Source organism: Pelodiscus sinensis, chromosome 5 (assembly GCF_052426305.1).
Source record: "Pelodiscus sinensis isolate ZL-2025 chromosome 5, ASM5242630v1, whole genome shotgun sequence".
NCBI lineage: Eukaryota > Metazoa > Chordata > Testudines > Trionychidae > Pelodiscus > Pelodiscus sinensis.
Genome location: NC_143056.1, coordinates 12,417,717 through 12,432,529, shown reverse-complemented (window position 1 = coordinate 12,432,529; position 14,813 = coordinate 12,417,717). Strand labels below are relative to the sequence as shown.

The window sequence follows — 14,813 nt, the reverse complement described above, 5'->3', positions numbered from 1 at the left end:
GGCACAGCAGGGTGGGTGGGGGAGACAGTTTACACCACCACCACCACTCCTCCAGATGGCACTGGTACCTGCTTTGGAGCCTGGTCCCAGAGCCAGGGGGTTCTCTCAATCAGGCTGGAGGGAGGAGGAGCAGCAGCTGATAACCCAGCGATGGACAATAACCGGCCCGCTGGCCAGATGCGATTCACCAGGGTTAGCAGGCCGCCAGTGGTTTATTTACCTGCATCTCTGCAGGAAAGGCTGCTTGCAACTCCTGTATGCTGCGGATCGCTGTTCCCGGCCAGCGGAAGCTGGTGTCCAACTGGGACATCGCTTCCCGCAGCCCCCATTGGCTGGGAACGGTGCTACGTGGCCAACAGGAGCTGCAAGCGACCAAACCCGTGGGAGTGCAGGTAAATAAAGTGCCGGCGACCCACCAGGGACTAACTCCGCTGAACCGCGTCTGGCTTATTGCGGGCCCCTGTGATAACCAGAGCTGCTCCTCCAGCAGCTGCTGCTCTTTCCACCCCCTGGCGCTGGAGGCTAGTTACTGCAGGTGACTGGAAGCTGCCAGTTTTGTTTTTCTACCAGACATTCTGGTCAAAAACAGGACACCAGGCGAGCATTGTTTAAAGGTCAAAGGGGGACAGACAGTCTCATGAAGCACAGGAGAACTGATAATGTCCCTCACATACTATGCCAAAGTGGTTGCCTGCCAGTTGCAATTGATTCTGTCCATACTTGACCATACTGTATGTGGCTGAGTTAAATCTTTCATATAGACAAGTGCATGAAAGCTCTGTAGGGAAGTATGAATGTATAAGCTTGCATACAGTAAGTTAATACAAAGAGCACCATCTGCTGACAGGTAGAAATATCTAGCATCCTTGTAAGGATATAAGAGCAATAAAGTTGTTGCATTGGAAAAGGCTTGCTGGTCTGCATTGAATAGGTGACAGCTGTAAATACCGGTACTGTTGAAGAGAGCCAAGAGGCCAATACCTAGCCCCGGCCATCATGCTCACGGCTCTCTGGAGAGTGACAAAGCAAGGGGAAATTCCTGGGAGTTTATTCTGTCGTCTCATATCTCAACAGCACCACTGACACCTGTATTTCATTCAGAGATAGATAAGCCTCACAAAGCTTGGATTCCAGCTTCCGTTTGAAAATGCACCCAAGTGTCTGAATATATCTGAACTTCCTCCAAACTTCCTGGGCTGGAAAGCTCATGAGGAAGAGGGTTGTAAAATCTAAAGCATGTCTGAGTTCCACTCTTGATTGAAAGCAAGTGAGGGAGAAGCACTTTGGTCTTCTGAACCTAAAAAAAAGGTTTGCTGTAAATTCAGTTCTATGCATGGGTTTTGGCTGAAGAGTTTCTCCATTGATCAGATTTTCCTATCTCCAATGTTGAATGCTTCCAAGTTTTTGATCACATACTTTTTGCCGGCTTTTTACTGGGAGTAGAATTATAGCACCACGTACTGTCTTGTACTAGGCACTGTGCAAACATACATCAAAAGAGAGTCTTTGCCCCAAAGAGCTTGCAGTTGGAATAGACAAAACAGAGGATGTGGAGAAACAGGAAGGTGAAGGGACTTGACCAAGGTCACAAAGAAGAAGTTAATGTCAGAGGGAAGACTAGAATCCAGGACTCCTAATTCCCACTCTAGTGTACTACCTTATATGCTTCTCCTGTCTTTACACCATATGCTCACTCTTGCTGCTACGGCAATAGGTGAATGGAACCCATTGATTCAGTCAAGTTCAAAGTTTGGCACATGCAACTGTTTGTGCCCACACATGTGAGTGAGCCCCTGTTCTGAGTGTCTGGATTGGGAAACTGACCACTCGATTGCTCAAGTTGAGCATGACAATGACTGTCTACAGAAAACCAAGGCAAATTTGCGTTGGGAGCTCAGGAAGTGACCATGAATCATCAGAGCTAAGGGCTGAGAATTTAATTTACTACAGCTGGCAATAACAATTGAACAAGGTATGTGGAAATGAGGAAATAGGTAAGCAGGTTTGCTTGGGGGCTGGATTCATCCAATTTTATGTCTTTTCTAAACAGTTTATTGAGACCTTTGTTGGTATCTCACTGTAGCAAACATCAGTCTGTGTCTAAGCACAGCTCTAGCCCACAGGTCTGCCGACTGGGGGGCAGGCATAGGGGGCAGTTACCCTAGGGTCAGATGTTTCAAAGGGACCCAGAGTTCCTGGCCCCTGTGAATTGCTGTGAGAGTGCCGAGCGCCGCATGGAGGGTGGGCCCAGCTCCATGCTCCAAGTGGTGCTAAGGACTGACTGCCTGAGGCTCCGCCCCTTCCACCTGAGGCTCCGCCCCTTCTGGAGGTGCACAGCTGGGGCCTTTTACTCCTTGCCCCCAGGCCCGTGGTGGCTGTTGGCTCTGCTGCTAGCCTGGAAACTTACTTTGTAAAAATAGTGTTGTCCTGTTCAAAATTTCTTCCCCCTCTGAAAATGTAGTAGATTTGCTTTGGGAAAGAAAATTAACTGAGGTACAATCAGTATTGAACCTGGTATTGCCCATCATAGTGGTATCTGAATGCCTAGATATATTTCTTTTAAAAAAAAACCCAAACCATCCCAAAACAAGGAGTCTTGTGACACCTTAAAGATTAAAGATCAGGAGTACGGGTTCTTTCAAAAAAGGTTTGTTTTTTTTTTGAAAGAACCATGTCTAGACTGCGGTTTCACTTTCGAAATACCCTTTTTCGAAACAGCGATCGGATGCGAATATGCAAATGAAGCACAGGCTATTTAAATCTGCAGTTCATTTGCACTTTTGATCTGCCTAATTTACATTCCTCTTTCAAAAAAGGAATGTAGTCTAGACAAGCCCTAACAGATTTATTTGGACATAAGCTTTTGTGAGCAAAAACCTGCATCATCAGATGCATCTGATGAAGTGGGTTTTTGACCATGACAGCTTATGCCCAAATAGATGTTAGTTTTTAAGGTGCCACCGGACTCCTCGTTGTTTTTTACAGATGCAGACTAAGGCATCGAAAGAGGGATGTAAATTAAAACACATCGAAATTGCAAATGAAGCTGGGATTTGAATTTCCCCCACCTCATTTGCATAATTGCATCTCGGTGTTCTTTCGGAAAAACCACTATTTCGAAAGTGAAACTACGGTCTAGACGCAGTTCTTTCAAAAAGAAAAGCCTTTTTTGAAAAAATCCTGTAGACTTCATTGTTTGAGGAGTACAGGATCTTTCGAAAAAGGCTTTTCTTTTCGAAAGAACCGTGTCTAGACCGTGGTTTCACTTTCAAAATAGCATTTTTCGAAAGAAAGCCGTGACGCAATTATGCAAATGAAGCACGGGAAATTCAAATCCTGGATTCATTTGCAATTTCGATGTGTCTAATTTACGTCCATCTTTCGAAAGAGGGATGTAGTCTAGACCTAACATAGCTTGCCCTCTGAGACATATCTATATTCCAATCGCCTACCTTCTTCACAGCTTGATACAGACTTGTTAACATGGATCCTGGTTATTTTATCCATGCGACTGATAATTTTCCTGGCACATGCCAAAGATTCTAAACTGTTCACTGACTGAGATTTAATATACCGCACTCTGCAGAAACTACAATAATCACCCATTTGAATTAACTGTTATCCTCAGCTAATTTTTAGTTCCTGTTCCATTATCATGAAGCACTTAATCTTTCATTGATCCAAACTGGACATCAATTGCCTTTCTGGTAAATTAAGATAGTTACTTCATATGGAACCAATGATCTCTAAATTATTTTCAGCATCAGTTATTTAATAGCTTCATAGCTTAGTGTTTAATGGAGACTGTTTTGGTCAGTCGGTAACTTAGCCCTGATGACACAAAATAGCTATTTTCAAAATCTCTTATTCTTTTCAGTCCCTGCAAGCACATTTAATAAATGCTAACTTAGCATAAATGTAGAACTCCCATTGAATTCCATGGCCAGTTAATGAGGGAGGGCCTCTTAGCTACACACCAGTAGTGAAATTAATGGGGCTTATACCATTAATTTCAGTTGACCATTATTTTGCCCAAGGAGCGAAATTCAGTCTGTGCAGAAAGCCAAGGCCTGTGTACCACTTAAGGCCCATTTAAGTCAGTCATCAAAACAAAGGCTAAGTTGGACTTGCCTGATTCATGCTCTTTGGGCTGATCTTTTGCAAAAGGAGTGAAATTCACATACAAACAATGAACCTTTAGATCGGGGTGGGGAATCTGGATGTGGCCCCCAATTTGCCTGGATCCAGCCCTTGAGGCTTGGCCCCCTCCCCCCTCCAGCATTGGGGAGCCTGCACTCGTGATCCAGCCCCTTCATCACATCCCCATGGGGCTGGGGCACACAATCTATTAACCTCCCCCCGCTCCTCCCGGCTCTTGTGTGCAAGCGGAATGTGGGGAGTATTTTTCTCCTTCTCAGTTGAGTTTTTTTTCCTTCTCACTTGTGTGCAGCCCCCGACTGACTTTTCTGTGGGTCAGTGGCCCCCGACCCAAAAAAGGTTCCCCAGCCTTATTTTAGATGATGCACAACTTCCTCGAGTTTTCTGGAGAGATTTAAAAATCAACTGATTTCCCTATAGTTTGGGGAGTAAACCATTACACTAGACAGACAAATTTTAATCTCCATGAGCCATCTCCACACACATGTGCTGCATCAACACTCAGATATATTATTTCTCCCAAGCTCACATTACAGTACCTCATGACTGCTTCTTTCTGTCAATGAATAGCGTTGCTTTTCCTGAATTGGCAGGCAATGTTTTGGGGGAACATTTGAAACAAGATTAAATTCAGTGCTGATTCCGCCACCAATTACCGCAGCTATTCATCCATCCCTTTCCCACGGATATTGAAGGAAATCTGAATAAATTTCAAGTTAGAAGGAGTCTGCTTTATCACTGGACTCTGAATACACCACTCCGATAAAAGGGCAGCTATCTGCAGCTAGCTAGATACAACATCTAACCAGCAGTTATAGATTTCCAGATTTTTAATAGCCAGACCAGTAGCTATGTGCTAATATTTTCTTAAGAGACACTTTTACAGTTGAAGGTAATGTTTCTAAAATCATCTTCTATAAGGGATGTTAAATATTGGTTAATTGAATAGCTGCATGAATTCTTATCGGTTACTTAACTATTCTATAATACCCAGCAGCCAGTGCACTACGGCTCCAATCCCGAGAAGCCACCTATCACTCAGTGCTGCTGCCTCTGTATCAGAGGCAGCAGCATGGTGTCCCTGGCGGGAGCTGGTCTATGAGGAGAGCCAGTTAAAAAACAAGTTCACTTTGCAGACCGGCTGCCTTTCGCCCTGTATTGCTGCCTCTTACGGGGTGGTAGCAGCCCCTGTCCAGGGGAGGTCTGAGCTCCTGGACCTGGTGCAAGCCAGGCTGCCTGCCTGCCTAGCTCCTAATACACGAGGCGTACAGCTAGTTCGGATTAGGAAGCCTAATCCGAACTAGCTAGTTCGTGCCGCGTGTAGCCGCGCGGCACGCAGTCCGAACTAGCCGGCATTTAAAAATGGCGCTGGCGGGATCATGCAAATGAAGCCCGGGAAATTCAAATCACGGGCTTCATTTGCAACTCCGTATGACTACATTAACCACCCTAGTGCGAACTAGTGTGGTAATGTAGACATACCCTGACATATGTAAACTGGGCAGAGCTGGCTGAATCATAGAATACTAGAACTGGAAGGAATCTTAAGAGGTCATCAAGTCCAGTCCCCTGCACTCACGGCAGGACCAAGCACCGTCTAGATCGTCCTTGTTAGATGTTTAGCTAACTTGCTCTGAAAAATCTCCACAACCCCCCTAGGCAATTTATTCCAGTGTTTAACCGCCCTGACAGATAGGAAGTTTTCCTAATGTCCAACCTAAACCTCCCCTTCTGAAGTTTAAGCCCATTGCTTCTTGTTCTATTATCAGAGGCCAAGGAGAACAATTTTTTTCCCTCCTCCTTGTAACAACCTTTTAGGTACTTGAAAGCTGCTATCATGTCCCCTCTCAGTCTTCTCTTTTCCAAACTAAACACGCCCAATTCTTTCAGTCTTCCTTCATAGCTCATGTTTTCTAGACCTTTCATCATTTTTGTTGCTCTTCTCTAGACCCTCTTGAATTTCTCCACATCTTTCTTGAAACGTGGTGCCCAGAAAAGGAATACTACAAACATTTGTGAATGTTGGTTTGGATAATTTTGAATTCACTTTGCCTGGAATGCGCACCCCCAGCATTCCATAAACATTCACACGAACAATTATTTTAGAGGTGTAGCCGTGTTGGTCTGTAACTTTAAAAACAACAAGTAGTCCTGTGGCACCTTGGAGACTAACAAATATATAGAATCCTGAGCTTTCATGGGCAAAACCTGCTTCAGATGCAGAAAGTGAAAGTGTTGTGAATACTTGTGTGATTATATGTCACAGCCATTCTGAATACTCTCTAGTTATGAACCAAAGCCAGATGAAACCAGTGGGTTTCTTTCTGTTGACTTCAATTGGTTTCCCATGGATCAGGCACATGTACTCTTGGTAATCATTTAATAAGAGAACAGATGTGATGCCATGTGACTCAGACAAGCACTCACCCAGCACAAATTGGCAGCAACCCTCATGAACAGTCAGCTGTCCACAGGCTGGAATATGTTGGCATAAACAATTCCTCAAATAATTTCAGTGAACAAACACTATGTGAAAAGCCACAGCAGGTAATTCAACAAAGAGAAAAAGACAAACTGAGCAAGAAGGCCGTTTGCTGTGAAGAGCTAGGCCCATCTCTGGAGAGTGGATCTCTTTTCGCTACTATGTAGTAGCTGTTTTTTAACACCCTTGTGGAACTGGTGCAGCATTTGTACTGGGATACTCATCAATTCAATGCAGCCATTTTTTGTTTTGCTTCTTCCACTGTACTGATGTAACGTGCCCCCGGTCTGTACTTGTGAAGAGTAAGACTGGAATTCTCTGCTGACCCTCTAGAGGGCACTGCACAGAAGACATTGCCCTGAGAAGGTGAGGATACTTTAAGCTGCCTTTCTACTCGTCATGTTTTAAGGTGCTTTGGAAGCTGATAAACTGTCCTGGAGATTCTCTATTTCATAACACTCTCTCTCCCACACCCCACAAGGCCATTGATTTCATCGGTGCAGCAGCCTGCCTGCACGTGATCAATCCCAGAATCACATCTTAGATGGGAAACAGGTGACCAGACATGCACATGAGCAAATGAGGACACAGTAAGAAGAGAGGCAGGTGTGTTTGCATAAATTAATGGCCACAGTAATCTCCACAGTTAGAACCCTGCAAGTCTGCAGATATCCAATGGCATACGCATCCTTGGAGGTAGATGCAGATGGCCGTGGCTCATTTTTGTGGAAATAGATGCGGTGCACCTCCAACTCCCAGGACTGGCTGGGCAGAAATGCTGGCACTGTGATGAGAAGCTTCAGGAGTGGAGCCTAGGACTGGCAAATGAAGAGAATGGGATTAGAATGAGGAGCCAGAGGTGGAGGGGAGACAGGACGGGGACAGGTTGGAGGGGAGACAGGACGGGGACAGGTTGGAGGGGATGGAACAGAAGGGTTTGCACCGTCCACCCTCCAGAACCTGGATTGGGACCAAAGAATCCTGAGTCTATCCTTTGCTGTCAGCAGGTGACTGTGAAAACCACTGGAAGAGTGTCTGTCTCATCTCTCATTAGTGCCCGTCCACTCTTGCTGTCAGTGACTCTCTTAGTTCCAGTGGCAGAGGTCTGTGCGGTGGATCTGAAGGGGCCAACGCTGCTGAAGAGCCAGGGGGATATGAAGATGCCACAAGACAGAGTTTCCAGTTCTCTGTAAAAGAGGGCTAATCACCCTCCCTCGCCTCACAGTGGTATTGTGAAGATTAATTAATGTTTGTGAAACCGTCTGACCCTGCTGAAGGACTGTGTGGTTGGGAATGTTAAGTCACGTGATAGAATTTCTGTTTTTATTTTCAGTTTGGTAGTTTTTTAACTTAAGAAGTTACACCGGGGGAAAAAAAACGACCTAAAGAATATTCTTGCAATGGAGCTTTTTCGGTGCAATGGTACGGACGTTCCATATCCCAGGTCACAGCAGACATTCCGTACCCAAGGAGCTCTGAATACCAGGCAGCGTGTAGCTCTGTGCTGTGCAGGTATCACAGCTAATGCCAGCCAGGGTCTGAGGCATGGTGTGGAGTGTCACTCAAGTGGTTAACTCGCCTTCAGACAGCAACTTCACTTAACCAGCTTTGTTCCTGTATGTCCCAGTTCCACCGGCTCCTCTACAAATCTGCCCTGGTATCACATGCACTCCCAAAGGAGAGCCCTCTCTTCCTGTTCTCAAGGACACTGCCTGATATTAATGGATCACTTAAATTTATGAGCACTCTCTATAATTCAATTAGAGCCATGCCTGGGAACTTAGGGTTACGGAGGCATATTAGAGACACACATTACGAATGATGTACGGTCAGTGAAAGGGCATTTACCCCTTTTAACACCGATGCCAGAGCTCTTCTGCTCTGACCCAACTGCTGCTTCTCGGCGCATGCCCCACCACAACCAGTTTGATATCTTCCCTTTCTGCTCTGCCCCTTTCCAGAGCCCAGAACTGTCTGCAGGAGCTGAATGAACATCCACCCTGCCTGCTAACTACTGCCGCCTTCCTGCACCGAACCCCAGTCATCAGCCCTGTCCTGATTTACCTCCAGCAGTGGCAGTGGAGTCCCAGACCCCTTAAATCACCACTGGTTAACCGGTTAAGTTTAGTCTCTAGAAAGCATGATATGATTTTGTTCTATACGCAGCCATTAGTTTCCAGTATTCTTACTGTCATTGGAATCATGAATCTTTGATCATAAATTTACTGTTGTTTTCACTATGGCAGTGTCTAGACTGCATCCCTTTTCCATAAAAGGGATGCAAATTAGACACATCGCAATTGCAAATGAAGCAGGGATTTAAATCCCCCCCCCGCTTCATTTGCATAAACATGTCTGCCGCTTTTTTCCGGCTTGGAGCTTTGCCGGAAAAAAGCGCCAGTCTAGACGGGGATCTTTTGGAAAATAAAGCCTTTTCCGAAAGATCCCTTATTCCTTTTTTTAAGAGGAATAAGGGATCTTTCGGAAAAGGCTTTATTTTCCAAAAGATCCCCATCTAGACTGACATTTTTTTCCGGCAAAGCTCCGAGACGGAAAAAAGCGGCAGCCATGTTTATGCAAATGAAGCGGGGGGGATTTAAATCCCAGCTTCATTTGCAATTGCGGTGTGTCTAATTTGCATCCCTTTTATGGAAAAGGGATGCAGTCTAGAAAGAGCCTATAAGTATATCTCAGTGCTGTGGTACGAAGCTCGGTACCATTCCTGAGCAGAATCCTATAAGCTGTTGCATATTCTGTTCCACCAGGGACAACAGAGCTGGTATTTCTGTGAGCGTTCAGTGGACCAGGGGCTGAACATGACAGGGAAACATTTCAAGGGATGAGAGGATTGGGGTGCACCTAACTGTTACCCTGCAAGGCAAAGTAGGGACTGGCTTAGCACAGAGGAGAATATGAGTGACTAACAGGCTGGTGATGTTAGGAAGCTGAAACGCAGTTAAGCACAAGCAAGAATCTCGTTGGAAGGAAGGGATAACAAGGTGACTCACTGTTCTAGGTACCCCAAGAATCATTACACCTCTCACAAAATTTCTAAACAAACAACGAGGAGTCCTGTGGCACCTTAAAGACTAACAGATTTATTTGGGCATAAGCTTTCGTGAATAAAAACCATTTAGTCAGAATCCTGATAAAGTGGTTTTTACCCATGAAAGCTTATGTCCAAATAAATTTGTTAAGGTGCATCTACACAGCAGGGCTTAACTCGAAATAAGCTACGCAAATTGAGCTATGTCAATCGTGTAGCTTATTTTGAAATAGAGCACTCTTCCTCTGACTTCCCTTACTCCTCGTGCAATAAGGGTTACAGGAGTCAGAGTAAGAAGTCCTTCAGCTTGACAATATTTCGACATTTCAAATTAACTGCCTGCTGTGTAGACGCGGACTAAGTTATTTCGAAATAACGCTGGTGGTTTTGAAATAATGTTGCGGTGTAGATGTACCCCTGGTCTTTAAGGTGCCACAGAGGTTCTCATTGTTTTTGCATATACATACTAACATTGCTGCCCCTGTAAAAAATATTTCTATAGGCTAAATAAAACCTAACTCTTCATTCATTTTGGATGCAGGACTTCCACAGAGGGATTTATGTTGAAGGATTGCAGATTTGATGTCTGGAAGATACGTGTTAGAGAAAAGTTATTGGGCTCCATTCACAGCTAACTGGGTGAAAAATCTTTGGCCTATGATATACAGGAAGCCAGACTTGGTGATTTTAATGGCCCCTTCTGAGTTTAAACTCTAGGAAAATCTATGAATCTATGATTGGGCACAAGGGACTTTAATGTACACAATTTTTTTTCTGGGAAGTGGGTTCACAAATTGTTCCTGGAAAATAAAATGAATCATGGAAGGCCTAGTAATGAATATTTATATTTCTCCTCTGCACAAAGCCACTGAGCAATTATGTACTGCACTTGGTTGCTTTTTTAACGGCTTTCTTCTGGCACTTAGTGATGGCAGCGGTTATGTTTTGACAGTGTTGTTTTAGGGAATGCATGAGCATATAGTATTGTCCCATCATTGCATTGCTAAGATCTCCCCCTGTGGGGGTAAAACAAGAAGGTACACTGACCTTTCTAGTATTCTAGTATTCCAGGCCAACCAGTGGCATGGTAGGCACTAAAGGTATGAAGAGATGCCCTTATTTTGTCATGGGCTTGGGCTAGAATGACATTGGGGTGCAAACTGGGTGTGTGATTAAAATGCATTTTTGGCTGAGCATAATGAGCTGTTGATAACATGCCCATCAGTTGTGGTGGTCATGCAGTCAGGATTTATTTAGCACAGGAGAGTAGCAGTGATTGTTTTATTCCTTTAAATTAGAGGAGGAAAACACATATTCCCCAAATGAGAGATGGATAAATTCCATATAACTTACGCTGTACTACTGCATCTCCCTTAACAATGAGTTAAAAATCCAAAAATGCTAATTAATGTATGCAACCCTCTAAGATGATATTAACAATGATCAATACTCATACTTTGTAGCTCTTACAGAAGTTAACTAAGTGATGTACATCACATTCTCTTGAGACAGGTAAGAATTATGAATTTTGAGCACCCAAAATTCTCTTTCACAGAAGGAGAAACAGAGGCAGAGACATTTAAAAAATGACCTCACATTTTGGGTGCAGGCACACAACATTCTATTTCAAAAATCGGGCTGTTAGGACTCGATTTGTCAGATGCTGGGGGACCACAGATTCCCCCAGCTTCACTTGTCATCATGGGTGCTCAGCATCTCTGGAAATGACAAGCCACATTTAAAAGTCAGACACTAAAAAACAGAGATGCCTATAATTAGAGGTCACATGTAAAAGTTAGGGGTCAAAACTTACCTAGGGCCATAGAGAGAATTGGCTGCAGAGATGGAACTGGAACACAGGAATTGCTGATTTCCAGGCGGTGCTCATTTCATACACTAATTTAGCACGTGTAATCAGTGCTTCTTCTAGTGACTGGCCCCAGCAATTCTTAATTGTTATTAATAGTAGTAGTAGTAGTAGTATTTATGAAACACAAACATGTGCAGGCCTCCACTGAGATCAATTACTCCATTGTGCTGTACAAATGTACAGTAGAAGACGGACTGTCCCACTGAGCTTGGGGCCAGATTTTTGAAGTTATTTAGGTGCCTAAAGATTTGTGTAGGCTCCTAGTAGGCTTTTCAAAAGCACGTAAGTAAATCAGTGCCTTTTAAAGTGTAGCCTTTTGAGTCTAAGGTCATGTCTTTGCTTGCCATACTGGAAATCAATCTTCTGGTGTTTGATTTAGTGGGTCTAGTTAAAACCCGCTAAATCAAATGCTGAGTGAAGCTCTGGTCAGTGCCAGTACTCCTTGCAGTTGCGAGGAGTAAGGGAAGCTGATGGGAGCATTTACTCCCATTAGCCTTCCTTTGTGAAGACAGCACCAAACTCATCTTAAGGCAAGCTGACTCCAGCTACATATTTGACGTAGCTGGAGTTGAGTACTTAACCCGAACTTCCAGGTCTAGTGTAAACCTGGTCTAAGTAGACAAGACAAATGATGGGAGAGAGAAGGAGGCGAGGCGATTTCCCTCAAGACACAAAACAGTGGTCAGTGGCACAGCCAAGGTCAGTGGCACAGCCAAGAATAGAACCCAAGTCTTTTGACTTATTCACCGTACCATATTGTCTGTGCACATGAAGTAACTGTCACATCTACAGTACAGATGTTACTCATTTAGCACAAGTGACAGGGCTGGTGCAGATACTGCTGAAGGTTCCAGGCACATTGGCCACTGATGATTGGTGTCTGTGTGTCTATTTTACCCTTTTGCTGTTTCATTCAAACTGGGCCATTCCCCCCCACCTCCCCATGCTTGCAGTATGTTAAACACAAATATGGGAGACCAGGAGCTTGTTTAACTTTATTTTATCTATACATTAATCTGATTGAAGATTATTTTCCTCAAAAATCTCTGATGAAGTGAAACTTTACGGAGAGAGCAATTAAAGGAATCGCTTGCCGTTTCACTGTGTATGCTTTCTGTGTGTTTTCTTTAGGTGATGCCAAGGCCTCTCGCGTCTTTGATTACAGTTCTACTAAAGGAGGCGACCGGTCCTTTTACACATCTCTGATCTCAGACGACAATTACACACCTCCGCCAGATTCCACATACTTCACGGGAATACTGCAGAAAGAGAACAGCCCCGTGAGTTGTTCAGACAGCACAGAAGAATTTAACACACTAAGGCATTCCATTCAAAATGTGATGGCCTACGACTCCCATGGCTTGTTCAGCTCAGATTCAGGAATAGAGATGACTCCTGCAGAATCCACTGATGTCAATAAAACCCTAGCAGAGCCCATGAAAGTAGAAGCTTATAAGTACATGGACATAAGTAGGTCAGAAGAGGTAAAATACCAAGAAAGCAGCTTAGAAGACAAGAATACCGTTATCGATAAGTGCCCTGAAGCAGCAGCCAAGAAAACCACTTTTGAGGAGACAAAAATGGCTCAAGGACAAAACCTTTTTGAAGAATCAACTTCTCCATCCTATGCAGAGGAAATATTTGGTGGCCAGCACAGTGCCTCATTGATTACAGCACCTGTCAAGATTACGCTCACTGAGATAGAAAGTGTAGGGGAACCTACAAACAAAGAGACAATTCCAAATAAGCAAGATACAGGGCTGAAACCAAGCCACGAAGTGGTTCCGACAGTGACTGTGTCAGAGCCAGAAGATGACAGTCCAGGCTCTGTCACACCTCCATCTTCTGGCACAGGTAAGATGTCCAACAACAAGTATCTGCCTAGGCTAGAAAATGAGATCCTGACCCCATCAAAGTTAATGGTAAATCTCCCATTGCCTTCAGCAGGGCCATTATTTCACCCACTGTGTAAAAATAGCACCGTGTCACTTTGTGTGTGTTCAGAGACTCACCATTACCTAAACTAATGGTCTGATTTCCAAAGATGATGAACACCTGCAGCTTCCATTGAAGTTCACTGAACTATGTCAGGTACTCAGCACCACAGACCTGGTCTATGCTAGGAGGTTAGATCAAATTTAGCCACATAAGGTCGATTTTCTAAACGATGTGTCAACAGTAACAAGCCAGTTCCATCGACCTTAAGGGCCACTGAAGTTAAGGGCTCCTGCTTCTCACAAGGAGTAATGCAATTTTCAACTTTGTCTGGTCAAATTTATGGCAGCATAGCTGCAGTGTTGCAAAAGTCGAGGTTCTTGACCTCTGGCCTACTTTCCCTACAATGGGGATACAGACCTTCGACTTTGCAAAATCAGGTAACCAGAAATCAACCTTAATAGATTCAACCTTATCTCATAGTGTACTTGCGTCTGTTCACACTGCAGAGGGTAGGCAGGATATGGTGGTGCATTCTGGGAGAGGAAAAAAGAAGGTGCTCAGACTTGTTTTGTAGGCTTTATGGCTCAGGAGGAATGGATGGCAGAGACTATTCAACCAGAGATATCATGGCTTGTTTCCCAGCCCCTCTTCCCCAGGAGTCAGATGGCACCATCCAGGCCACCTGGACTCCCGAGGGCAGCATGGCTCTCTAAAACAGACAGAAGAGAGGAAACTGCGATTAATTTGCAGGTGAGGCTGGAAGCAGGAGCCATTTATCTGCTGCTCAGCTCTGCTCTCTGCTCTGACCTTTCAGTGGCAATTTAGTGCATTGCTGCCCGACCGCATGATAGAGACCCAGAAGGGGGTGAGCAGGAGACTCCTAGGCTCCTAGCACTGATTGGGTGGCTTGCAAAGTAACAGCAAAGTGTGGGTACAGGAGTGAAGGAGCAATTCACTTCTGTCAAGTCCTGAAAAAGAGGTGTGGAAGAGTTAGAGACCTTGTTTCTATGGGTGGAGGAGAAAATAGATGATTGATATATAGTGTGATTAAACTCAAAATGACCCAAGCCTAATGTACCTTAGCCTGTCTGAATTCCCAGTGAGAGCTTCTGTTGTTTCTCTGTCCATTTTGCAAAGGAGGGTGCTCTCTAAAAGCCAGGCATCTCTAAAAGAAGGTATGCAGAGAGGCTTTGGGCTTCCTAACTAAAGCAGGATTGGCACCTAGAAAACGGAAGAGTAATACGTTATTGTCCATATCCCACCAGCCAACATGGTGGAGTCAAGAGATTACACTCCACTCCTGTTGGTCTGCCACTGGG

At 44.5% G+C, this 14,813-nt stretch overlaps 1 protein-coding gene across 3 annotated transcripts in view; it reads left to right on the top strand.

Moving 5' to 3' along the window:
• RTN1 (reticulon 1) overlaps nucleotides 1-14,813 on the top strand; it is a 201,924-nt gene that overhangs the window by 104,032 nt on the left and 83,079 nt on the right. For 2 of the 3 annotated variants that reach the window (XM_075926326.2, XM_006135261.5), the window contains exon 2: nucleotides 12,688-13,410. The exons of the other annotated variant lie outside the window; for it this stretch is intronic. In XM_075926326.2, coding sequence (XP_075782441.2) covers nucleotides 12,688-13,410 — 723 coding nt within the window. The remainder of the gene's footprint in view (nucleotides 1-12,687; nucleotides 13,411-14,813) is intronic. 3 annotated transcript variants of the gene reach the window in all.